This window comes from Tenrec ecaudatus, chromosome 10 (assembly GCF_050624435.1).
Source record: "Tenrec ecaudatus isolate mTenEca1 chromosome 10, mTenEca1.hap1, whole genome shotgun sequence".
In the NCBI taxonomy this organism is placed as follows: domain Eukaryota; kingdom Metazoa; phylum Chordata; class Mammalia; order Afrosoricida; family Tenrecidae; genus Tenrec; species Tenrec ecaudatus.
Window position 1 is genome coordinate 133684417 of NC_134539.1, and position 26774 is coordinate 133711190.

At 51.3% G+C, this 26774-nt stretch overlaps 1 protein-coding gene across 4 annotated transcripts; it reads left to right on the forward strand.

Moving 5' to 3' along the window:
• Positions 1–3980: 3980 nt before the first annotated feature.
• Positions 3981–20008, forward strand: COPZ2 (coat protein complex I subunit zeta 2). 4 transcript variants are annotated; one of them, XM_075561700.1, is made up of 10 exons: positions 3981–4238; positions 4942–5010; positions 6554–6635; positions 7322–7413; positions 7932–7987; positions 8453–8530; positions 15781–15832; positions 17846–17884; positions 18543–18619; positions 19756–20008. In XM_075561700.1, the coding sequence occupies exons 1-9, from the start codon at positions 4128–4130 to the stop codon at positions 18594–18596; spliced, it is 633 nt and encodes a 210-aa protein (XP_075417815.1). In that variant the 5' UTR covers positions 3981–4127; the 3' UTR covers positions 18597–18619; positions 19756–20008. The 4 variants fall into 4 exon arrangements, with proteins under 4 accessions (XP_075417815.1, XP_075417816.1, XP_075417813.1 ...); XM_075561698.1 differs by having other exon boundaries at positions 3982–4238; positions 4936–5010; XM_075561701.1 differs by lacking the exon at positions 4942–5010.
• The last annotated feature ends 6766 nt before the right edge of the window (positions 20009–26774 follow it).

Below are 26774 nucleotides of genomic sequence, written 5' to 3' on the forward strand. Positions count from 1 at the left end.
TTATAATCGGTTCCCCCTTTCCAACCCACCTTCCCCCCACCCTCCCAGTATTGCCACTCTCACCACTGGTCCTGAAGGAATCATCCACCCTGGATTCCTTGTGTTTCCAGTTCCTGTCTGTACCAGTGTACATCCTCTGGTCTACCCAGATTTGTAAGGTAGAATTGGGATCATGATAATGGGTGGGGGAGGAAGCATTTAGGAACTAGAGGTAAGTTGTATGTTTCATCATTGCTACACTGTACCCTGACTGGCTCATCTCCTCCCCAAAACCCTTGTGTAAACGGATGTCCGATTACCTACAGATGGGCTTTGGGTCCCCACTCCGCACTCCCCTCCTCATTCACAATGATAGGATTTTTTTGTTTTGATGATGCCTGATACCTGATCCCTTTGATACATCGTGATTGCACAGGCAGGTGTGTTTCTTCCGTGTGGGATTTGTTGCTTCTGAGCTAGATGGCCACTTGTTTACCTTCAAGCCTTTAAGACCCCAGACGCTATATCTTTTGATAGCTGGGCACCATCAGCTTTCTTAGCCACATTTGCGTATGCACCCGCTTTGTCCTCAGGGATCATGTCGGGAAGGTGAGCATCATGGAATGCCAGTATAATAGAACAAAGTGTTCTTGCATTGAGAGAGTACTTGAGTGGAGGCCCGATGTCCATCTGCTACCTTAATACTAAACCTATACATATATGCACATAAATCTATTTCCACATCCTATATAAATATATTTACATATGTACCTGCCTTTATTTAGACCTCTATAAATGCCCTTTGCCTCCAAGCTCTTTCCTCTATTTCCTTTTACTTTCATCTTGTCCCACTATCATGCTCAGCTTTCATTTGGGTTTCAGTAATTCCTCTCGGTTATATTACCCTTGGTCATGCCCTACCAGACCTCCTACACCCTCCTCACCACTGATTTGGATCACTTCACTTGTTGTTCCCTTGTCCCTGGGTTTGTTAACACCACTTCTTTTCCCCCCACCTCCCCCTCTCCCATGCCCCCCGGAACTTTCAGTCTCGTTGTTTTCTCCTCCAGATTGTTCATCCAGCCTATCTTATTTAGACAAACTTGCGGAGTTAATAACTTGCACAAAAACAAGACAGAGCAAGACCAAGCAACAAAAGAAAACAAAACAACAACAACAAGCCAATGACAAAAAAAACACACCAAACAAACTACAACAAGAAAGAAAAGCTTGTCATTAGTTCAAGGACTCTTTGTTGGACTTTAGGAGTGTTTTCCTGTTGAGTCTGATGGGGTGCCAAGCCCTAGTCCCAAAGTCTATTTTTGGTATTCCCTGAGGACTTTGTTGCTCTCTTCCCCTTGCCGTTCTGTTGCACGCCCTGAGTAGTTTGCCTTGGTGTGGTGGGATCCGATCAGTCGGAATTTCCACTCTGCGTCTCCAATGTTGTCCCCTGTAGGGCTATGGGCCAGTGAGGGATGTTGTGTCTCATAATGGGGCCATCCATATGGTCTTCTCTGTGGATTGCCTTCTCTGAGCGGGAATATCATCCTTAAGGCTTGGTGGGCCAGGATGTGCTCTACTCTCTCTTCCTCCCCCTTCATTTGCTTATAATTACTCTTTAATATAAGGTTCTCCCTTACACACATATGAGTGTCTCTGGATTTGTTTCTCTAGTCAACCGGGACTAACACAATCACAAAAGGGCAAATATTGTATGAACCCACTATTATAAGAAAAAAGACATGATGGAGGGCGGGGGGGAAGGGGTGGCAGGGAGAAAAGAAAAAAGACCAAGACAAAGACTTCCATACCAAAGCGAAGACTTTAGAGGTGACCAAAGTGGTGAAGGGGGAGGAAGATGAAGCCATAAGCTAGAAGGTTGATAGGTCATTCCCTTGGGTCAAGGGGAAAATGGGAGGGGTGTAGGGTAAGCTATCGGGAGTCTGATACGTGGTTTAACCTGTTGAATACAAAATTGAAGATCTGAATTGGAAAAAAAACTCTCACCTAACTCAATTAAAAACAATTTTTATATCAGCTATTAGAAACTCTGTGCATTACAGTTCTGACACACATGGGGTCATCATGAGCAAAATGAACTTCAACAGCAACTCTGGTTTTACTGGTAACACCAGCTCTGTTCTATGTATTTATTTGTGTATTGTCTGTCACATGTGTGTGTGCATGCGTGAATAAACGAACGTAGACCAAGATGTGTACTGGGTTTATTGACTCAGTAACCAACTAGAAAAGTGCTTAGTGCTTAATAGTGATTCAAAAAATATTTGTTCAACATACTGACTATGGTTTCATTGATAAATGTATATTTTTTAAAGTTTTACTGTGATACAATACACAGAACAAACTTTAAATGTGTGCAATTTCATATTGATATGTACAATTTTATTTGTTAAGGACAGGTTTTCAAGAAATATTCATATTGGAATATTGTACCTGATTTCTCTCCTCCTGCATTCATTCAGTTACCCAGCAGAAACCGATTAAGTCCTTGTGAAGTGCCCCGCCTCAAACGCCAGTGAAAGCGACAGTTGGTGAACCGGTGGCCAACAAGGTTGTCCTGTGGAGCCCAGAGTTGGCTGGGAAGACAGACCATACACATTTGTAAGCGAATGAATAATTATGTGTAGAGATTGAGCAAAGTCTGGCATAAGAATGAGATGGAAGACATGGCGGAAGAGGCCTAGCGTGTTAGATACGCTCAGAGGGCCCTTGAATGATGACATTTAAGAGCCCTGGCTTATTGGTTGACTAGAGACTGGTGAGGCCCCTAAGACCGTGGCTTTTAGTCACCCTTCAGGCCTGGAGCTAGAATCGCCGCTTTGGTAGAATAATCAACCATTTACAGTGGCAAGGGCAGCATTTCTCCAAGGTCAGAGGGTTCAGAGAGGAGGAGGGATGGAAACAGGCAACGGAGGAAGTGGGATAAGTGAGGGTACACTGAGAGGATTGATGGCCGCAGAGGAGTTGAAACAAAACGTGCATAGATTATTGGATGCAAAACTGGTGATTGGTTCAGTAAACCTTCACCTAAACCACAATAAATGTCTTTAAAAGACGTGAAGACTGCGAAGGCTTGATGCTATTCCCAAGACAGCCTCGTCATCTGCCTGAGTGAGTTTGGTACCCACAGCCTTAACTAGTTCAAAGCCCTGGGGGTACAGAAGCCTCGGTATGAAAAACAGGACAGCTCAACAGCAGTTTCATCCCGCGTCTTGGAAAGGAACCTGGGGAAGCCCATGGTTTAGGGGCTCAGCTGCAAACTGAAAGGTGGTCATGGAAACCCAGTGGCTGGAGCCACTGCACCTGCCATTGCTGGAGCAAGCCATGGCCATCTGGTTGACACGCCAAGAAAACCCTGTGCGGCGGTTCTACTTTGTGACACGGCTACTAGGAATAAGAATTGAGGCCATGGTACCCAACTATCCTCAAAACATCCCACAGACAGATTCGAAAATCAGGGCCATACCTACTAATACCTCGCAGGTGTGTGTTAACAAAGATCGTGTGTCTACCTTAGGTGCGACTGCGGAGAGTGAAGGGGTAAGTAGCGCTGCAGTGGGTGGGGGGGACGCTTTGTCCCCCCCCCCCAATATACTACCACTAAAGAAACCGAGCCGCCGGGCAGCGCCCTCCGTGGAGTGTTTATTGTCGAGCATCTGCCCGGTTCACTTTGGGTGGTGGCCTATCCCAGGGACCCTGGGCCCAGAGGTCTCTCCAGAACCAGGCGCATCTGCTCTCACTTCTCGCCCACAGGACCTCGACCCTGAGACCCACAGGATGGACCCCGCCGGTCTCTGGTGGCACCCGGAAAGGGTTCAAACGAACCCAGATTGCCTGCGTCTTCTGCTGGCCCCGGGGCAGGAGGCCAGCGACGGGAAGGGGGCCTGTGCGGGCAATGGGAGGAGGATGGCGGGAGGCGTGCAGGGCGCCGGGGGAAGGCGCTGGGCACGGCCCAAGGCTGGCGGGCAGAGTGGGGCGGGCCAGCGGAGGGCAGGCCGAGGGAAGGAAAGGCAGGCCCGGCGCGAGGCCTGCGCCGCCGGCTGGCAGCGGGCGGTGGCCTCCGGGGGCGGCGCTGCGGGCGCCGGGCGAGGCCTGGGGCGGCGCGGTCCGGAGAGGCGGCGAGCGCGATGCAGCGGCTGGAGGCCTGGCCACGTCCGCACCCGGGGGAGGGCGCCGCGGCCGCCCAGGCCGGGGGCCCGACGCCGCCCGCACACGCCGGGGAGCCCGCGGGGCCGCGGGTACGGAGCTAGCGGGCGGGCGCTCGGGGTCCCCCCACCCCCGGGGTGGAGGGGGCGCGGGAGGGGGCGGGCAGCCAACTCACACCTGGGCGCGCTGGCGGCTGGGAACTTGGTGCCACCCTGAGCCAGCCCCAGGGCGGGGGCCAGGCCCGGCCGGTTAGGAAAGTTCCCACGCGTGCAGTCTGCCAGGAGGCTGGGCCCTGGCCGCTGAAGTTCTGGGTCCATCTGGGGCCAGTGAGCAGGAGGGGAGGTGGGGGAGTGGGCTGAGATTCCGCTGGGCGGGCTGCTGAGCGTGCTTCCGGAGCCCACCTGGTCAGGCGGCGGAGAGGGGGGCACACGGAGAGCGTGGGGTCAGCCTCTGCCAGGGCCAGCTGGAAAGAGGAGGGGACGCGCCGCTGTCCCCCCGGCCCAGGTTCTGTGATACACTCCGACTCGGGCTCTGGTGCAGTCAGTGCATGACAGAACTTGGGCCCGAGGGAACTTCTGCACGGAACAGGCACAGGGTCCCCTCCCATCTCCCCCCCACCCAGAGTGGCAGAGGGTGTCTGCCCCACCCCCACCCTGTGGACTTTGGCGCTGGGGTGCTGAAGCCTGAGAGTGTACTGCTGGGACCGGCAGGTCCCAGAGAGGGGATGACGGGGTCCACTTGGAGAGCTGTGGCTTCAGGGACCAAAGCTGCTCCCCTCCTGTGTGTCAGTTACAGGAACCTTCCCTCTACACCGTCAAGGCTGTTTTCATCCTGGACAGTGATGGGCGCCGGCTGCTGGCCAAGGTAACCCCACTGTGGCCGAGAGAGACCCAGGTCTTGAAAACACACTATGGGGCTGCCAGGGAACCAAGATCCCCAGCCAGCTGCCTCTTGTCTCAGGAGAGGCCACAGTGGCCTCTGACTTGGGACCTCCAGAGGTCATTGTGCCCATCCCTCTGCCTTGCTGGGCAGACCCAGAAGCCCTGGTCCCCAAGCTCTGAACAAGCAAGCAACCTCCACTTTTTTCCGTCAGCTCGGTCAACACAGTGTCAGGCGTCTAAGAATGGAGAGTGAGATTTTCAAGACCAGCTAATCCAACCCTCTAACTTCACAGACGAAGAGAATGGGGTCTGGAAAGTCAATAGGCACAAGCTCAAGGGCACAAGCTGTTACTACCATGAGACGTGGACTCAGATTTTTAAGCTTGAAGCTCACGGTCGTTGTCGTTCGGCCCTCCATTCAATGATCTGATACCCATCCTAATTAACCGAAGAAGGAGAGTCCAGAAATGAATCTCCACAGTTGACAAAGTTAACTGTAGCAACAGGGCTATAACATCTAAACTAGTTATGAGACAGTAGATTTTTGTTCTTTTGGAGGGAGGAGCCTAAAAAGATGCGTCTTCCAAATTCTTTTGTAATGAAAAGATGTGCTTCCCTCACAGCTGGGACAGCAGGGAGATAGCTAATTCGCATGCACGTCAGGCCCTAGGGGTCAAGATCCACTCCCAGAAAACAGAGGTGACCCTAGATTGCCCCAACAGGTGGACTGGAGCAGGAGAGGGCAGGATCTCCTCCCAGCAGGACCCACCCATGTACAGATTGAGATATTGAGTCAGAGAGGCTCACCGAACTGAGAGAGAGAGCGAGAGAGATCTAATTCTGCAGTGTGTGCTGTGAACGCGCCTTATTTCATCTTGTCTGGAGCCAGACTGTCCTGGGTGTTGAATCCCAGTTCGGCCCCTTACAGGCCATGAGATGTTAGGGAAGCCACCTGCCTTCCTCACGCCTCAGTTTCCCCATCTGTCTAATAGAGTGATAAACGCTCTGTGATTGAGAGTTGTGTCAGGATGGTTGCCGCCGTGATGAAGGACTCGGGGCGTCCAACCCCCCTGGAGGCCCAGGTCAGTGTAGAAAACAGGCGCTTAGTGACCAGCCTGAGCCTGAACACACTGCCCATCTGCTGAGCCCTCAAGAAACCAGGCGGGAACTCCAGAATCACATCTCAAAATCCCTCTGCCTTTCACGACACGTTTTCCCTGGACTCTGTGTGTATGGGGAAATAACCCTACTCCCTGCGGAGAAAGCTGTGGCTGTCTCTGTCTGGAAAGATGGCAGCCTTGGGAACCGCATGGGGCCGTGGACTCTGTGCTGTCCTGTTGCCCTGAGCGGGAATGGGCTCCCCAGCAAGGGGCTGGGTTGGGGTGAGTGCGCAGGCGGTCTACAGAGCAGTAAAGGTGAAACGGGGCGGCATGGCAGGCTCTGCCCACTCTCCTACTAACCTGCTGGGAGGTGGGGTGGGCAGGAGGCTCCATGGAATAGCTCTCCCCGCCTCTCCCTTCTCATAGTATTATGATGACACATTCTCCTCCACGAAGGAGCAGATGGCCTTTGAGAAAAATGTCTTCAATAAGACCAGCCGGACTGACAGTGAGTGCTTGCCTCTGCACACCGTCATCTCCTCCATCCGCACACATCTGTCCCCAGCGCCATTGTCTGCAGAGGCTCTTTCTCCTCCTTTCCAGCTGTTCTCTACTCCCTTCCTCCAGAGGCTTTCACCCCCTCTCCCTCTCCATTGTGCCTCTCCCCAGACTCCCCCTCCCCTGGACTCCTCTCAGCCCAAGAGTAAGGTGATCAGATTTTAACATTGGTAAAGCGGGACACCATTGATAAAACTCATATCATGGTGAAATAGCCACATGGCAGCCGAAAACCAGATACCCTAGCTGGTCCTGCATTCTTTCCAAAAAGCAGGACTTTTTAAAAACGCCGCAGATGGGGGGCGGGGGATTGTTAAAAAGTGAGATGTTTGGCCACCTTACCCAAGAGGCTAATATACACCACCAGGGAACTCTGCATGGTGGGCTTGGACAGGAAGTCAACCCTGAACTGGGTTGGTTGGCGAGTCACAATGAGACAGTCCCTAGGATGGAGTGGAGGGTGGGGAAGAAGAGAAGGCAGCCTTATGGCAGTGCCCTCACTACTGGTCTTATCAAGGGTTCTTTGGGAAGGGATGAAGGAGAGAGAGGGAGAGATGCAAAGCTGGAGCTGGGGGGGAGAGGCCAGGCTGGGGCCAGGCAGAGCCAACCAAGACTGAAAGCCCCTTCCACTTCTAGGTGAGATTGCATTTGTGGGGGCCATGACCATCGTCTACAAGAGCAGCATTGACCTCTTCCTGTACGTGGTGGGCTCATCCCAGGAGAATGAGGTGAATTCAGGAGGGCAGGGTGGCCGGGAGGTCTGTCCCTGGGAAATGCCTTGGAGTCCGGGGCCACCTAGAATGAGTCTGTCTGGGACAGTCTGTATTTATCATCCCCCTTTCCTTTAAAATGTTTTTAAATTTTATTTTTAATTCAGAGAATACACATATCATTTCATAGTTCCATCATGTTGAGCAGAATTGTACAATTGCTACCACAATTAGCCCCCTTGCCTTTTCTGAGAACTAGAAATGCGGTCAATACACCCTGTGCAGGGAGTTTTGGTTTCTTTCTTAAAATAAGGATTCTTTCAGGGACCCTTAGTGGGGCACTCTAGTGTGTCTCAATCCAGACACGGGCAGTCCCCTCTGAGGCCACACCGCTGTTAGCGTCCAGCTCCAGTCCAGTGCAGACCTCTCACAGAGGGCGAATCGCCCCTACTGCCCTCTGGGTAGGTGCTAAGGTCTCCCTTCGTCCCTTTCAACCTCAAGCTCTCTGGTTTTCTCCCCCCACCCCCACCCCCCAGCTGATGCTCATGGCTGTGCTGACCTGCCTGTTTGAGTCTCTGAACCACATGCTAAGGTGAGTGTGGTTGTCTGCCCTCTGTGCCCCTCAGCCCTTCCCCTCCTACCCCTGCACCCCCATACATCTCCCAGGCAAGGCCCTTCCTCCCCACTTTTCTCCTGAAGTCCCTGAAAGACTGAGACAGGAACCTGAGATGCCTGCTCCAAGACCCTTGCCCTTTACCTGGCCACCATGGTATCGGTCAGTCCAGAGTCAGGCAGAGAGTGTGGCCAGGTGGACTCTGAGTCCTTGTCCTTTTGGAAGACAAAATAGCAGTGTCCAAGGTATGAGAAGTTGGGCAAGGGGAGGCTCAAGGAAGCAGACTTGTCCTGTGCCCTTTCCATGCCCTCTCCCAGTCCTTTGTTGGGGGTGGTTGGAGGTAAACCAGTGTCTGGAGAGGAGGGAGTATCATCAAGGTGAGAACAGGAGGGGACCCTGGTTCTCCTAACCATTGGGAGGCTCAAGCGCTGTGTCTGCCTTCAGGAAAAACGTGGAGAAGCGCTGGTTGCTGGAGAACATGGACGGAGCCTTCTTGGTGCTGGACGAGATTGTGGATGGCGGGTGAGGAGAAGGTGGAAGGAGTGGCCAGGGCCACTCAGTGGGAGTGTGATTTCGAAAGGCCGTTAGTTCTAGATGCTCTGTACATTTTTGACTCTCTAGGCAACTCCCCACGCCCCTCCACCACCAGCGTATTCCATTTATCCCATCTTACCATTTATCTTCTCCCCACCCCTAACCATGGCGATGGAAATGGATTTCAGTGTTAGACAAAGTCAAGGCCAAATCAAAAAGCCATCTGATGTCAAAATACAATAGGAGCATGAGAAAGCGGGAGTTGGGAAGTTCATTTTGATCGCCAGTGACCAGGAGAAACAGGCAACATGGACACTTGCCCCCGATGTATGGACGCCCATCAGGTAGAGTCCTATTATCTCCACACCTCCCACTCTGAGAGCACAGCTCCTTTCCCTTCTCCTTGGGCCTTATTTGCTCCATCTTTACCATGGGGGTGTTAGGGGACGACCCCATAGGGTGGTGAGAATTAAGTGAAGTCATGCATTTCAAGTTCATAGTCCTTGCTCAGAAAAGGCTGACTTCTAGTTGCATGGTGTTATACTCACTCCTCGTTTATCAACATTGTTAGCTTCTAAAGACCAGGTCATTAGATGAAAATCAGCATTATGCGAAAAGGGAGGAGTAATACCACATCATTATATAACCACCGAATTACATGATTGGATCACTCAAATTCTATCATTGCATAACTGCCAAACCATTGAGAGTCATGGCCCAGCCAAGGTGACACAGACCACCACAGCCAGCATCACTCTCCCCTGACACTTGGTACTGGTTATTGCCAGAGGTGTGTCATTCATGTGCAAAATCCTCAGATGGTAGACGTTTTACTATTGTCATAAATGGGAAATGGTGGGTTAAGGAGATACTAGGTAGTAGGTGTATAGTGTAACATTTTTGAAAACTTGTGAATTAGGTGGGGATTTACATTTCAGATCATGTTTGCATGTAACAATGTAAGCTACTTATCAAATCCCCCATAGCTTGTCCTATCCCCCTTGATTTCTCTTCTCCCTCTTCTAGAACACTCTTCCATTTACCCAAACTAACACCTGTCTACCCTCCAAAGGATGGACTATTTGGTTCCAAACGTATTTGATCTACTGCCCCTTTTTCAAGAAAAACAACAACAAAAATGCAGCACGCCTGTATCAATGAAACCTTTTGAAGTCTAGCCCACAATCTAGGATGAAATGTAGGGATCTGCTTGTGCAGCCCCTAGATCGTGCCGTCACTCCCCAGGGGGTCGTGCCACCACTTGGGAAAGAACTGCATTAGCTTCATCTTCCTACCTTATGACCATCAACGTCTGCTTCCTTTACTAGGAACACTGTTTTCCTATTTTTTCCCTTCTACTAGTGGCTCAGACAATATTTATCCTTTTGTGATGGACTCCTGTCAGCCACCGTGTGTTCTTTACGTCCATGCATGCCGTGAGGTGCTTCACGATTTCATCGTTTTTTTCCAGCTCTGCCTCGTATTCTGTTGTGTGTATGGACCAAAGTCTCTCTATCTAGCCTTCTACTGGAGGCCATTTGGGTTGTCCCAGCGCTGCTATGTAAACAGTGCTGTGGTGAACGTGGGTGAGCATATGTCCCTCCCTGCCATGGCGCTCCCTCTTCAGGGTCCATACTCAGCAGAGGGATCCTGGCTCATAGGCAATTCCTACTTCCAGTTGTTGAGGGGCGTGCCACATGGCTTTCCACAATGGTTGCCCATTTCCAGTCCTGTCAGCAGTGAGCCGTGGCTTGTCTGTCAGGGTGTTGTGCCGCGGTGGCTCATGCGTGGCCATGAAGCTGAAAGCACTGTCACTGGCATGTCGAGTACCGGTCCGGTCACTCAAAGTGAACACGTTCCAGCAGAGCTTGCAGATTAAGAGCAGACGACGAGGAAGAGCAGGCTGAGTGAAAATCTAGGGACGACACCAAGGCATTGTCAGTGACGGAAAAGGTCATGAGCAGAAGTGAAGTTGAACTTGGTCAGAGCTCGTGGTTGGAAACGAGACCTGCGGGTTGGGAGTGTGACCAAGGCAGAGCCGCCTCCTGACAACGGAGTTGACTGTGACGACGCCGTGCGGTCAGGCCTGTGGGACCTTCATTTGTTGAGGGGACACGACTCAACATGAGACCAGACAGCTGCAAACATCAAGGAATCATTGGAACTGGGAATGTACAAAGTATTAATCTAGGAAAATTAGAGGTCATTAAAAATCAAATGGAATGCATAAAGACCAATATTCAAGACGCTGGTGAGCTGGAACGGACTGGTGTTGGCCAGTGGAACCAGAAGGTCACATGGTTTACTAGGTCTAGAAAGACACAACCAAGAGAAAGCACGGCATTCATCGGGAAAAGGGCCGTTTCAAGATCTATGTTGAAGGACAATGCCGCGGGGACAGGAAAATGCCTATCCACAAAAAAAGGAAACCGATGAACACAACTATTATTCACATTTATGCGCCAACCAGTAAAGCTAGGATGAAGAAATTAAAGAATCCTACTACCATCTTTAGTCAGAAATCGACCAAACATGCAATTCAGATGCATTGACAATTATTGGTAACTGGAGTGCGAAGGCTGGAAACAAAGAAGAAGGACCGGTCATTGGAAAATAGGGTTGCGTGACAGGAATGAAGGTGGGGGTCACATGGTAGAATTTTGCAAAACCAACGACTGATTTATAGCAAATGCTTTTTTTCAACAACACAAAAGGCAACTTTACAGGTGTAGTTGTCCAGATGGATACACGGAAATCAAATGGAAGCAGCTATGGGAAGAGGGGATGGGGACGCTCAAGAGCAGCAGCCCAAACGAGGCCCGACGGTGGAAGACAGCAATTGCTCAAGTGGAAGTTCTGGTTGAAGTTGAAGAAAGTGAAAACAAGCCCACGAGAGCCAAAATACAGCCTTGAGTTTATGCCATCCAACTTTGAGACCATCTCAAGAACAGATCATTAAACACGAATGACAGAAGACTAGATGAGCCGTGGGAAGACATCAAGACCATCCTTCATGAAGAAGGCAAAGAGTCATTAAAAAGACAGGAAAGAAAAGATCAAAGTGGACGTCAGAAGAGACGCAAGCTTGCTCTTAATTGTCTTCGCCAAGGCATATGGAAGAAAGGATGAAGTCAAAGACTCGAACAGAAAATCTTGAAGGGCAACTCAAGGAGACAAAGTAAAATATTATAATGAAATGTGCAAAGACTTAGAGTTAAAAAACCAAAAAGGAGTAGACCAGCCAGGAAGACGTTTGTGTTTCACGGGCTATGCAAAGGTGTTTTACCGCGTGGCCCTAACAAACTGAGGATGGCCGTGAGCAGAATGGAAGTTCCAGAACACTGCGTGGTGCTCATGCGGAACCTGTGCATGGTTCAAGGGGCGGTTGTACAAATCGAACCAGGGAATACTGCCTAGTTTCAAAATCAGGAAAGGTGTGCGTCAGGGTTGTGTCCTCTTGTCGTACTTAGTCAAGTTATGTACTGAACAGATCATCAGAGAAGCTGGATGACATGAAGAAGAATGTGGCATCGGGACTGGAGGACGGCTTACTCACGACCTGTGAGATGCAGATGACACAGCCTTGCTTGCTGTAAGTGAGGATGTCCTGAAGCACCTGCAGATGAAGATCAGAGTGTAGCCTTCAGTGCGGATGATTGCAACTCAATGTAAAGAAAACTAGAATCCTGGCATCCGGGCCAATAGGCAGTATCATGATAAATGGAGAAAAGCTTGAAGCCGTCAAGGATCTCATCTTGCTTCGATCCACACTCAGTACTCACAGCAGCAGCCAAGAGCTCAAACAGGGCATCGCATTCAGTAAATCTGCTGCACATGACCGCTTTAAGGTGGTAAGAAGCAAGGATGTTATTTTGAGGACTGAAGTGCACTTGACCCAAGCCATGGTATTTTCCATTGCCACGCATGCCTGTGAATGTTTGACATTAACCAAGGAAGACTGAAGAGAAATCGATGCATTTGAACGATGGTGTTGACAAGGAATATGGACAGTTCCATGGACTAGCAACAGAACAGGCAGATCTCTCTTGGAAGCAGTGCACGCTCTTGGAGGCCAGGATGGCAAGACTTCATCTCATGTACTTTGGGCGTTATCAGGAGAGCTTAGTCCCTGGAGAAGAACCTCAGGCTTGTTAAAGCAGAGGGGCCGCAAAAAAGAGGAGGGCTTCAACCAGAGGGATGGACACAGGGGCCGCAACCATGGGCGCACACAAGAACAAGGGGCGGGGGGTGGGGGGCGGTGCAGGGCCAGGCAGTGTTTTGTCTGTTGACACCAGAGAGGCACTTCCCAACAACCAGTGTCTGAGGGTTCCCATCTCTCCATGCCCGCTCCAGCATTTGGTATTGACTTTTTTGAACGGTCAGTGCCAGTGTTAAGTGATATGTTGTTGTTGTTTCGGTGTGAGTTTTGTGATCTAGGCTGGTGATCTTGAGCACATCTTTATGTATTTGTTGGCCATCTGAACGCCATCCTTGGTGAACTGTCTGTTCATCTCCTTTACCCATTTTTAAATTGGATTGCCTTTTTCTTATTGAGATGTTGCAGTTTTTTTATAGACTTTAGAGATTAGTCCCTTGTCTGATGCATCATTGCTAATTTTCCCGTTCTGTGGGTTCTTTGTTTATTATTTGGATGGTGTTTTTTTTATTATTACTCGTTTATCACACACTTTATTTATGAAAAACAAAAGCCACATTCTTACAATGCTCCTCACTAAGAGATGTCAAAGAAGGTCACACATCCCTGTGTGCAGATCTGACGTGATGCAAAGAAGTATCTTATTTTCAGACAGCTCCTGTAACCCACCAGGACTCCTTATGACCTAGCAATTCCACTCCTGCCTTCACACACTCACTCATTCACCACCAGCAAGTTGGTGCCAATTCATAGCAACCCTAAAAGGCAGGGTAGAACTGTCCCTTTGAGTTTCTGAGTCTGTAACTGTTTGTGGAAGTAGAAAGCCTCTTCTTTCTCCTGCAGAGCAGTTGGTGGTTTTGAACTGCTGACCTTTCAGATAGCATTCCAAGGAGTAACCCTATGCCACTAGGGCTCCCTTACATATACAGGGGGCTTCAAAATGTTTGTGGAAACATGGAATTAAAAGATCATTTTGAGAAAAAAAGAGATCATTTTGGGGGGAACGTTTGAAGGTGCCTTGTATATTCAGAGATTTACAGTCTTCCAAACCTTATCTAGTCGCTAAGTTGGAAACCACTCAATGGCACTAGGTTGGGTTTGGGATATTTGAAAGTTCTACTCAAAGGTAGAACTCAGTGTCAACCAAAAGGTAGAAATAGTCTATCTTACGAGTTCAATACTTAGGAGCCTTGATGGCATAGTGGGTTAAGCTTTGTGCTTCAAACTCCAAAGTCAGAGGTTCAAATCCACCGGTCAGTCAGTGAGCGATAGATGAGGCTGGCTGCTTCTCAGAAACCCTGTGGAACTCCTCTTCTGTCCCGTTGGGTTGCCAGAGTTGGAATTGATTAAACAGCATTGGGTTGTGTTTGGTTAGGGGCCAACACTTGGGTTGAATGGAGAAAGCCTGGTCCATACACCGACTCCTCATCCACCAGCAATTGTGATTTGCCATTCTGCATTTACAACCATAAATGTATATGCCCAACGACTTAGTGCCTCACTAAGTCTGACCGCAGCGAGTACTGAGTGCGAGGGGAGTCTAAGGCTGGCTCTGGCGGTTAGGGTTCTGTGTTCACTTGTTATGTGTTCACTTGTTCTGTGTTCACTTGGTTGGGCCATGATTACCAGAGCTTTGGCAGTAATGGGATGACATAATTTGACAGTTATGCAATGATGTAATTTGGCAGTTATACCCATTTTCACATAACCACCTGTTCTTTGGAATCCCATCATGTTGATGATAAGTGAGGAGTGCGGATTATTCAGCCATAAAGGGAATGACGCTCTGACACATGCCGCCATATGGACAAAGGTGTTTTCTTTTCAACAATTTTATTGGGGCTCATACAACTCTTATCACAATCCATCCATCCATCCACTGTGTCAAGCACATCTGTCCATTTGTTGCCATCATCATTCTCAAAACATTTGCTTTCTAGTTGGGCCCTTGGTATCAGCTCCTCATTTTCCCCCCTTCCTCCCCCACCCTCCCTCATAAACCCTTGATAATTTATAAATTATTATTTGTCATGTCTTACACTGTCTGATGTCTCCCTGCACCCACTTCTCTGTTGTCAACCCCCAGGGAGGGGGTTATAGGTAGATCATTGTGATCAGTTCCCCCTTTCTCCCCCATCTTTCCCTTACCCTCCTGGTATTGCTACTCTCCTTTTTTTTTTTTTAACTTACGGTAAGAGTGAAAGAATCCAGCCACAAAAGGACAGGCCCTCACATAGAGGCAGGAAGTAGACGCACTGTCACCAGGGCGGGGGAGTAGGAAATAGAGAGCTATTGTTTAGTAGTTACCAAGTTCTATTTGAGATGAGGAAAAAGTTTTGGAAATGGTAGTGATGGTCGGACAGTGCTGTGAATGTAATTACGTGGTCTCACAATTTTATACTTAAAAATAGCAAAATCCATGTTATACATATAATTGGCCACAATTTTTAAAGCGTTTAAAAAGAGAAAAGAGGAAAAGATAGTTTGACTTTTGGAGTATGTGTGTGTGTGTATGTGTGTGTGTATGTGTGTGTGTATGTGTGTGTGTGTATAGAATGCACAGCATGACCCTGTGAAACAAAACAAACAGTTTAACAAGATTGGAACCTGGTGGAAGCTCTCTTCCTTCGTTGCGCAAGCAACGGGGTGCGGTACATGTTGGGGTGTGGTTTGAACCCACCAGCTGATTGAAGGAGACAGCTGAGGCAGGGTGTTTCTGATAGATTTCCAGCCTTGGGAACTCTGTGTGCGTTTCGAGTGAGAGCCCGGAAGGCAGGGTGGCTTTCAAGAGCTGAGAGTCTTAGGAGCCCTTGCCTGCCATAACCTGAGCATTCACAACTGCACTGCCCTCCCGGATCTGAAAGGTTTTGCTCAGTGATGACCAGAGGGGCTTGAAATGCGGGAAGAGCAGGGCTGAGGGCCTCTGGCCCACATGAGGGCGAGTTTGGGTTTGAGCAGTCTGAGGGGGAAGGCCCAGTGGGGGGTAGTACACAGTGCAATGAGGACAGGGCAGGGGCTTAGCAGGGAAAGCAGGCAGCAGGGAGAATCATGTCACCATTTCCTCCTGGCTTCTCTCTTGTAGCGTGATTCTGGAGAGCGACGCTCAGCAAGTGATTCAGAAAGTGAATTTCCGGGTAAGAGTCTTCTTCACCTGAACTCCTTCACCCCAGCGCCTCCAGACGGACAGCTCACCCCTGCTGTCCTCCCAGGGGATACCCCAGCTGCTCTGCAAAACCAGCCCCTGGATAGATGCGCTTGTCAGCGGTCGCAGTTGGAGGAGTCAGTTAATGAAAGACACAGTTATCACACTCACCTACATATATATGTGTGCACATGATAATGCAACACATGTGTTATACATCACACACGTGTATGTCTATATCACGCACACATGTATGCATAAAGAATGTGTGTATGTATACATACAGTTGCCTCTGATGCACGGTAACCCCGTGTGCATAGACCTGGGCCCCATAGAGTTTTCCGTGACTGATTGTTATTGAGAACATTGTTGAACCACACACACCCATTCAGCCTTTCGTGTGTCCACAGTTGGGGACAGGAATGACATCCTCCAACTTATGCCACCATTCTCACCCTCTTTTCCGAGTTGTCCTCTCCATGAAGCCGATGCCCCACCCCCACAAGGTTCTTCTCTGATCTCCTGAGTTGCTGCTGTCACTTTGATCCCAAATTTAAAAACCGAAGGACAGAACACCACCTCACCACTACTCAGTTGGTCTGACTCACAGCTCACCTGCAGGACAGGGTAGAGCTGCCCTGTGGGCTTCTGAGACGGTCACTCTTGCTAGGGTACAAAATCTCCTCTTTCTTCTTCAGAGCAGCCGGTGGTTTCAAACTGGCGACCTTGTGGTTAGCAACCCCATGTGCAACTGCTACGCCGTCGGGGCTCCTTTGCTACTGAAAGTTCTTTAATGACCATCATGCTGAGGGCAAACCGTTTTTTACTCGTTAAGCTAAACTCTTTGGTGTTCAGATGACTTCAGGGAGTATTTTTAGTTTACGATTCGAAGATTGTCTGGGAGCAACAGTTGACTGGAGTTCATCCACCCTCTATGGCTCCGGAAAGCCTGGAGCCCCTGAGGTTTGAAACTCTGTAGCTTCTCCTTTTTGATCAGGATCCGTCCAGAGCATCTGTGAGCAAAATGTTCTGTCACACAAATCTTCTTCATGTGGCCACTGGTTAAATTGTATCATGTGTGAAGCACAGGCCAATGCAACTTTGATGGTGGCTTTTTGACGTTCAGGAATGACAGCTAGGCCCCATCGGTTTCTTCTGCTGTCAGGGCAGCGCTGCCGCCCGCAGCAGTTCAGGCAGGCAATCAGCACACACTCCATTTCCGCCACCAGGCCGGGGCTCCTTCCTTAGTCGCTACAGGTGAATGGAGACCAAGAATTGTGCCTGGGACGGCAGCTTGCAAACCTTCTCGATCCTGGCGCTATGCAGCAAGAGGAGGTAGAACTGCAGCACTATGTCATTCGGCTGATGGACTGGGATGGCGCCTGACACCGCGCCCTTAACCGTCCAAACCAAGGGACTAAAGCCCCTGGGGTTTTGGTTGGACAGAAGCAGCCTCAGTAGCTACTTTCTTCTGGCCATTGTTGTAAATCTATCTCACGACTTTGAATGGCTGAGTTTTGACAGTCGGTTGCTAGTTCTTCCCAGAGGGCGGCTGAGTCAGAATCCACTGGAGCGCAGTGAGTTTGGTTTCTGCGTCCTTCATTCCCAGAAGCCTCTGGGTAGACAGTCAGTGAGCAGTGAGTGTGCTGGCCACTGGCACCACCCAGGGGCTCCCTGGGGGAGGGAAGTACACACATGGGGGTGGGAGGGCAGGCCTCAAAGAGACATCCAGTTATGGTGAGGGGTCTAGATCGGAATCACCCTGCCTAATTTGCTGTTGGTGGGTCTGGATGAGAGCTGTCCCCCCCCCACCCCCATCACTCCCCAAATCCGTAGCCTCTAGGCAACATAGAAGGAGTCCAGGGGTCCTAAATCCCCCAATAAAGGGCTTCAACAGAATCACCCCACCCCACCTTTGTGCCTCCCCACCCCCACCTCCTACTCCTCCATCTCTCTGACTCTCACCTTGGCTTGACCCCACCATCTGGCTTTGTTTGCTTTGCAGGCGGATGACAATAGCTTAACTGAACAGAGCGTGGCCCAGGTAAGCCCCCTACCACCTGCCCTGGCTCGAAATGAGCTGGAGGCCAAAGAGAAGAGAGCACTCCCAGGGCCTGAGGGAGATGGTCACTGCTAAAAAGACGGGTGTTAGAGGGGAGGGCGGAGGCACTGACAGACCATCTCCTGGAGAGACTTGGGGTGGAGCTGTCCGGGGTCTGGGAGGTGGTGGGGAATGGGTATTCATATATGGATATATTGATAGACGTGTCCTCAGCAGCTGACCCCACCTCCTGACTTGACTTAGCTGGGGGGAACCCAGGATAAGCTGCACCCTGGAGGTGCCTGGATCACTTGGAGACGCAGGCCCTTGGTGCCCTCCACCCACCCACCCTGCAAAGGATCCCAGTATGAGCTTGGCTCCTTCCCCCTCCCCTTTTAGGAGCCACCTTGGGGCTGGGAAAAGATAGATGAAATAGAAAAATTAGATCTAACATTCCCCACTTAGCACGTTGCCCTAAATGACTTGCCTGTGGAAAAGCTGCCCCTGCACACCCTCAGCATGGGCCCATCTGGGGGTACCGGCAGGGTGGAGGGGGTGGGGGGGTGGCCTTCCTGTATCTGTGGCCTCACTGGTTCCCCAGTTTTGCGAATGTCCTGCTTGTTAGGCTGACTGTCACGACCGCCATTCTGTCTGTCCGCAGGTCTTTCTGCCCAAACTAATCCTGCTTATATGGAGCTTCCTGCCCTGCCGCTAACTCCCTCTCCCGTGGAGACTCAGGTGTGGTGCCAGCATCCCTGTCACTGGCCCTGCCACTGCCTCTGCCACTCCCTTCTCCTGGCTTCCCCAGTTTCCTCAAGCCTTGCTGGGATGAAGGCAGCCACATAGGGGCTTGGGGAGCTGTAAGAGATTAAGGGGCTCCTGAGTAGGGTGGCTAAGAACCCAGACTCTGGTATAGATCAGTCCACCTTCCCACTCCACTCAAGAGCAGTGTGACTCAGGGAAAGTTACTCAACCTCTCTGGGCTCCACACATGAACAGGACCTGGTCATCGTTATGAGACGTCACACAGCAAGCAATAACACACGTTATTAACATGTAAATGAACATGTACATGTGAACCACTAGCAGTTTTCCAAAGATGGCAAGAATGGAGACACAATACCCTTAGAAGCTGCAGGCAGCAGGTGAAAGATGAGGAGAACATCAGATTGCCTTTAGGTCCCGGGAAGACCTCCCTCCTGGGCAGGAGAGAGGGACATACCCACAGCGGGTGGGAGAGACTCTCTCTGGAAGTTTAATGGCCACATGGACAGGCTTAGGGACGGGCGAGCACACACCTAGGGCTTGAGCTGTGCTGGCCTGGCATTGTGTGTGCACAAGGGTGAGAGCGGGCACTCATGTGGGTGCAGGTGTCTCCAGGCAGGGGCTGGGAAGCCACGCTTTGCTTGCTGTGCCACATCAGCAGAGGGTAGAGGTGGGGTTGCTGCCAAGGCCTGGGCTAGGGGCGAGCTGAGGCTTCTGAGCCAAAGGCCAGGCCCAGAATCCACCAGACAGTGGCATTGTGGCCAGGGACATGCATGGCATGGCATGGTATGGGGGAGTCAGGACCCTCTACCACACCCTGCAGGGTGCAGATGCAGGATCTGAAAGGCTGGGCAGGCTCCGGCCGGCCTGACGGGGCAGCTGGCTGCGGCCAGTTTGCGCTGCCCTTTCCCAACCCTGGCAGGGCTCCACCTACCCCAGGCTGAGACAGGCTGCTGCCACCTAATGGTCAGGCGCTGCAGGGCGCTTTGGGAAGAGAGGTGGTGTAGACCTCTCCGTCGACTGGCGGGTGTTCTGGAAAGGCACTGGACACACTCCTCCCCCCCCTCCCCCCCCCCCCCCCCGTCTTTCGCTCTTTCCCCACCCCTCAGGTTCTTCAGTCAGCCAAGGAACAAATCAAATGGTCCTTACTGAAGTGAAGGCAGTGGCTTGAGGGCCCCCTGCTCTAGTCCTGGAAAAATCCCAAAGACCCCCAGCACAGGAGAAACTCCAGGATCCGGACCCCTCCCACAACTGACTCCTGAGATCTCAGCCAGGAAACGCAAAGGTTGGGTCCCAGCAACGGAGTTACCCCACTTTCCTGCTCCTCGGGCCCAGAGCCTAATAAACCCGCTGTTCTCCAGATCCGGAGAGTGTTTGTGTTCCAGCGCCGAGGCTCAGGCACTACGGAGGTGGCGGGGGGGAGGGGTTCCCAGGACCAGGTGTTCTCCCTGCGTGGTGCGAGCGTGTGTGTGTGTGTGTGTGTGTGTAAGGGGGTGGAACACCGACACCACGTGGCTGCACATGTCGTGGGTGACTCGGGAGCGAGTAGTAACAGGAAGAACGGTGCGTACTTCCTGCGAAGCCAGAGGAAAAGCCTGTGGCCCAGTTCGGTTGTGCATTCACTCGTGGTGCCGTGTTGGGGCGCCTGGCGCCACTTTTTCCATTCCTCCGCCTCCAGAGAGGAAGGGAGTCGGGCTTCCTGTGGAGCCACGCAGCACCAGCTTGCCTGTTTCTCTTGGCACTCCTGGGGCGCGGGGTTGCCATGCCGGCACACGCTCAGGCCCGGGGGCGGGGCGGGCATGGGCTGGCCTCCACTGGCACCCAGTGCCCTCCTTTGGGTGTGAAGGACTGCAGATCGTGAGGGAGGGACGGGCAGGCGGAAGGGGACTCCTGGAGCAAGATGGAGGCTGGAGATGCACTTCTGTGAGAGTCAAGTCCTCTTCTCCCTCCCTCCGCTCCAGCACCTCCCGTTTCTCGCTCTTTCTCTGACGTCGGTGTCACACCGGCTTGTTTCTCAGGCTCGCGTCCCGCCCAGGCCCCGCCCCGGCCCCGCCCCTCGAGGGTGTTGAGCGCCGCGGGGAGCCACGCCCCCAGGCAGCATCCGCGATCCTGTAGCGCCACCTGGAGGAGGTGGTGGAAAACGGGATCCCCCCGGGGCCCACTCCCGTTTAACTCCGCCCCCAGGGCTGGAACGGAGGCTGCTCGCCCCAGCGCCTCGCCGGTCTATGACGTCAGCAACAGGCGTTGCCTTAGCAACCAGCCTGCGTGACTGCCCTGCGGGTCCTGCGCCAGCGTGGGCACACTAATTTCCGTCAACTGCTACAAATAAAAAAAGCGGCGAGTCCCGGGTGTTAATAGACGCTGCCCCTGCGGGTTACCGCATCTCATATAATAAAACCGTCTAAGGATCGAATATTTATATAAGGCACGACGACTTCGGTAATTAGAAAGGAAAATGACGGAAGTATAGTTATGTAAGCGTAGACACTGTAAACACTGTGTGTACGACCCGGCCGGTAAACAGCGCAAAGAGCAACTCTGAAAGCGGTCAAGGGCATGTCATTAAATAATTCAATGCTGCGGTGTTCAGGGACCAGGGTGCGACCGGAAGGGGGAAATTCTCCAGAACTACTTGGGCAAATCTGCGACCACACCCGGGGGCGGCCCCAGCCACAGTCCCTAAGCAACTGCAAGGACGGGAGGGCCCAATTCGTTTCCTAGCGACCCAGTCACGCCCCCCACCCACCAATCCCCACCTCCACGGGACCGGCAATTCCGATCGTGCCGGTCCCGGAATGAAGAGACACACCTTGGCGCTTCTCGGCACCCTGACTCCCTGAGGCCCATTTTATGGAAGGGAACACTGAGGCTCTGAAGTTTAAGTGGTTGTGGGCGTTTTCAGAGGGCCGTGGTTTCCGTGGAGGGGTGGGGGGTGTCGGTGTCTGTTGGCGGGGGGGGGTGACTCTTTAGGCCCCAAGGGGAAGTCTGACCCCCTCGCCCACACAGGGTCCGTGAGCCGAGGAGGTCGGGCGCTGGCCGAGCGAAGGCACGAGCAGTTTCCTTGTTCGCTGCGGCTAAAGGGCGACCGGAGGGGCGCCTGCCAAGGGGCCGACCCCTCCCTCGCGGCGGGGCGACGGGGACGGAGAGCCTGCAGGGCTGCGCCGTCGTGCAGGAGTACCCTGGCAGGGGCTGCAGGGGCAGGATACCGCTCTGTCCGGCCCGACCGAGGTGGCCCAGGTGGCCGAGAGGGCTTCGAAGGCTGACGCGGAAACCTCGCTGGGCAGGGGGCCCGGCAGGCCGCCGCCCTGCGGCCCCCTCTCGACTCCCGCGGCCCGGCGCAGCCGCCAGGACGGCGGGCCTGGCCGTCAGCCCGGCGGGAACCGTCTCTCCCCAGACAGCTCATTAGCGGCAGCCTCAGCCGGGAGCCGGCAGGCGGGGCGCCAGCTGCGGACCCCGCGTTTCAGGAAGGGCAGTTCGGCGTGGGAGCAGGCGCCGCGAGCCGCCTTCCCGTCTCTTCGGCTCCCCAGGGCCCCTGCCCAGCTCGCTGCACCCTCCCTCCTCCACTGCCCGGGCGCTCAGACGGCCCCCCCTCCTCCCCACGTTGAAAGGACGTCTAGGTTCGAGAGGGGACGCTGGCCACGCCCAGACCCAGTAAGGGGCACAGACACTACGCGGACGGGCGGGCGCTCGGATCCCTTTTATACCACCTTGACCCGGCCGACCCCGCCCCCTCCGACTCGGCGCGCCCCCTGCTCTCACGCCATTGGCCGGCAGGAAGGTCGGGCTGACCCGATTGGCTTGTTTCCAGACAGTGATGGATGGCTCCCCGCTGACTGGGCCGCTGCCGGGCGGGCGGCGCTGCCGGGCGGCGCCGATTGGCGCAGGCAGGGCCAGGTGGAGGAATAAGCGTGGGTTACGGGAAGGGGAGGGGATGTCTGGGGCTCAAACGTTCTGTGCCCTCAAGCCCCATTAGAACCCTAATGCATATTTAGTGTGCGAGTGTGGGGTGGGTCCGGGGTAGAGGTCTGAGGATCAGCAGCGACCTTTGCTACCGAACTTGACACAGGAAAGGTTGAATAATTGACCCAACCTGATCTCATCCTTTTACCAGGATTCATTCAAATATTTGAGTGTTTCCCAAGAGCCAGGAGACAGGGAGGAAGAAAGGAAGGGAGGCTCATTAGGAAGTGATTGTAGGAAGTGGCCGGGGGATGAAAGCGGGACATTGGAAGTAAGGAAAGGGTTTGGGAACTATTTCAAGGCAGAAGTGGCGCTGTGGGCAACTGGCCAGGGTCCCCCAGGAGAAAGGTGAGGCTGTCTTCTCCAGTTAAGGGTCAGAAACCCTATCTAGGGCCGCTGTGAGTCAGAATCAACTCTATGATAGTGGGTCTGGGTGTACGTTTCACGGTTTGTTTTCAAGGTAGAAATAGCTTTCAAACTCAAATGATGTTCTATGTAATAGTGAAGAATCAGCGCTTACATATAAAACGTGTGTTCTTCACTCCAAGGTGAGTCATACTTGAATTTTAAAAATAGCAATCAATCGACTGCCAGATTATAGTCTGTCACCAACATCTCTATGATCCACATCTATTTACTATTATCTGATTCATCTCTACTAACTATAAATGGAAAATCTCTCAAAGATATGGGAGTGGCTGTGAAACAAGTATGGAATTGATACTGTACATGAAGATAGGTGCCATCCCTTCAAGTGGTCTCTTTGGAAAGAAAAATTGTATTGCTATTAATAATGCATTTGGCACGGATTCTTTCCACAAACATTTCCCGAGTGGCTGTTCTGAGCCAGGCACCTTGCTGGCAGTGCCTAGAGTGAATTGGAAGACATAGTTCCTCACTCAAGGAGATTGCCACTGGGCTGGAAACAAAGTTGTACATGCAGATAATGATATGATAAACATCCACAGCCTAGGCTCACAGAGGAGATGCTGCATCGTGTAGTATTTGACAGGAGATGAGGGCAGGGAGAAGGGGAAAGAGTCATGAATGGTAGCAAGTGCATAAGCCAAGCAAGCGGTGTTGAAGCCCTATCTCATTTCAAGAATCAAACAAGTAGGTAAATGTCCCTCAGAAGGCGGGTGGATTGAGCCTCGAAGCTTCTCTCTAGACAGGTCACAAATGAGCATTAAATGGCCAGGTGATAAAAACCAACTACCAACCATTACAGAGTTTCCTACTTTATAGCCTTTAGAAACAACTGCAGTCCTCAAAACAACCTAATGAAGGAGATGTTGTCAGTTCTGTTTTAGAAATGAAGGTCCCCAAGGGCCTAAGAGATAAAATTGCTCTAAGGCACAGAAGTAAGATTTAAACAACCCATGTTGAACGGATGCCATTACCCGATGATGCTATTCTCTCAGCCAGAACAGGGCTAAAGATCTCAACTTGTGTTCTGAAGCTAACCGGGAGTCCTGGAGGGTTGACACGTGGTTAAGTGATACCATGCTTGGTTTCAAGAACCAAATTCCTTTTAGCAACAGGGAAGAAGAATTGAAGGAGGGCGGGGAGGGTGATGGGGGGAGGAGATAAAGGGGATCTGATATCAAGGAGTTCAGGAAGAAAGAAAATGTTTTGAAACTGACTCTGGTAGCAATTGTACAATACTACTTGATGGGATTGAACTATGCGATGTTATACTATCTGTAAGAACTCCCATAAAATGATTTTTAAAAATTGAAGGAGGGAATATGGTCATTTTATGACCCCCACAGAAGGAAATCACTTTCATTATAATCATTTCCCATTCATTATCAAAAACAGTGCCACCCAGCTTGGTCACTGATCTTATTACTAAGCAGATCCTGAAACGCAAGTCTATTTGCAGAGGTTTGGGATTAAGTCAGACAGTTGCAGGCAATCCTGCCAAAATGTCTTCATTGGGATACTTAAATTATATTTTTAAAGAATAAATCCATCTTCTAGCTTATGTTTTTGGTGTCCTCTTATCATCCCTACCCATTCCTACTCCCAAAATAGACACACACCCCACACACACACGACCAAATGAAGAAAAATAAATGGCATTTGAACAGAGCTACAACTTTTCTTTATCCAGATACTTAATTTTTTTCTAGATACTTAATTTTGAAGGCATTGAAAGTGTGTATTTTTTTCTTATGGCTGACAAGAAGCTCTTATCTAGAATAGTTTAAGGACTGGAGTGTATACTCCTGCCTCCTGGAGTGGGTGTGCTGGGACTATGGAGATTCGGGTTCACTGGTGGAATGATTGGTGGGGATTAGCTTCCACTGAGTCTGGGTCTCAACGGGTTGGGGATGTTCCTGGAACATCTCAGAAAGGATTAGCTGAAAAAGCAAACAATTCAGAACTCGGTAGGGGTAAAAACACAACTGTGCATCACCACCACCCCCTAAAAATAATTCGTTTCGGTGCATGCTCTCTGTTCTTCCCAGAAGATGGCGCTAGAAGGCAAGATCCATTTATTTCCATCCTTAGTGGAACTGGGCTCAAAATTAGAACTGGACAAAGGCCTGCAAGAACTATGCCTAGAAGGCCTCTGCTTCTTCCCGCCCGGTGGCTGTGGTCCTGCAGTGCGCTGTGTATTCCTAGAGCGCCCCCTAGCCACGGCGGAGGACCGGGAGGACTGTAGACCTGGAGAGCTCGCAATTGTCCTGGGAAAACCAGGCCTCTGCTGATTACCCAGCCCAGAGAGCTCACATTCAGGGAACTGGGAAGTTGAAGGATGTTGAAGGACTTGGGCATTATATAAAGCATATTATCTGAGGCAGAAAAAACCCCAATTGGATGGTTCTGGTAAAGTAAGTTAGAGATCCTCAAATGAGGACATGGGAGCTCAGGAGAGGACTTGTGCCATAGGACACCACGGAGACAGGGAGGAGGGCTTCCTGAAATCCTGCTCCTGGCTCTGGACCTTGGCTTGCTTGCTTCAGGGCATCCGAATCTCACATCCCTCTGACAAGGAAAGTGAACACCAACTCAAACCCAGAGGTTGGAGCTGGTCCATTTAGTTCAAACCCCTGCTGAGCATTTGCCTTCCCACTCCAGAGGTACCAAATCAGTCTACACTTTAGCAAGTGATTGCTGGGGAGCTTATCAAATGTGGACCCGGTGATTCAGTACATCTGACAGGGGCAGGCAAATGCTCAGCAGGGGCTCGAGCCAAATCAACCGAATAGGTTAAGAGCCCTGCTCAAAACCTCTGCTCACCATTTCCTTTGTACGTTTGTAACCAGTTTTATGGAGCGTAATTTATATACATTAAAATCCATCCATGGGAAGTCTCTTCAAGGTGTATTGAAAACTGTACACAGGTCTTGTGTTTAGTTCCTGGGAACATCCATTCCAATAGTATATTGTTTTAATCATGAACTTAATAAGTGAGTACCAGCCACCTCAAGGACCCCTGGTGGCACAAAGGTTAAAGCACTCTGTTGCCAACTGAAAGGTTCGAACTTGACGGCTACTTTATGGGAGAAAGATGGCTCAGTCTGCTTCCATGAAGATTTAAATAGAGTTCATCGGAAACTGTGCAGGGCAGTTTTACTCTGTTCCATAGGTCATATGTGTCGCAAGCAACTCGATGGCAAGGGATTAGCAGGGCACCGCCCACTGCACTTGTTTTCAAACAAAGCAAGTCGGCTTTATATGCCAAATACAGAATGGCTTCACAGACAGATTTCTTTTCTCTAAGATTCATGCAAATAGGTCACATTTTCAAGTGTTCTGTAAAAGTAACCTTTCTTCACATATTCTTCACATACACAAATTGATTTGCACTCCCTAGCTCTGTGAGGTTGGCATGTATTGTCATTCCTACTTGACAGGTGGGCAAATGGAGGCTCTGCCTAGCAGGAAGCTGCTCTCTGGTCCTGGGAGCAGAAGCTGTGAAGTCTGAGTCCCTTTGAAGAAGAAAGGTCTCTTTCCTGCTAGGACTCTGCCTTGGGCCCAGTGGGCCTGCCTCGGCCATGTGCTGCCTGCAGCAGCCCTATCTTGACTGACAAACTGGCTTGGGATTAGACTCAGGGGTGTGGGTGGGTGGGGGGGTGAGTAGGTGTGTGAGGAGAGGAAGGAGATCGGAAATGAGACCACGCACAGCCCCAGATTCCAGCAGAAGCTTTGAGAGTGG

Coding starts and splice junctions, on each gene's coding strand:
- COPZ2 (XM_075561698.1), top strand. CDS start 4,128: ATGCAGCGGCTGGAGGCCTGGCCACGTCCGCACCCGGGGGAGGGCGCC. Junction 15,833..17,845: donor TTCAGAAAGTGAATTTCCGG/GTAAGAGTCTTC, acceptor TTTGCTTTGCAG/GCGGATGACAATAGCTTAAC. Junction 17,885..18,542: donor CTGAACAGAGCGTGGCCCAG/GTAAGCCCCCTA, acceptor GTCTGTCCGCAG/GTCTTTCTGCCCAAACTAAT.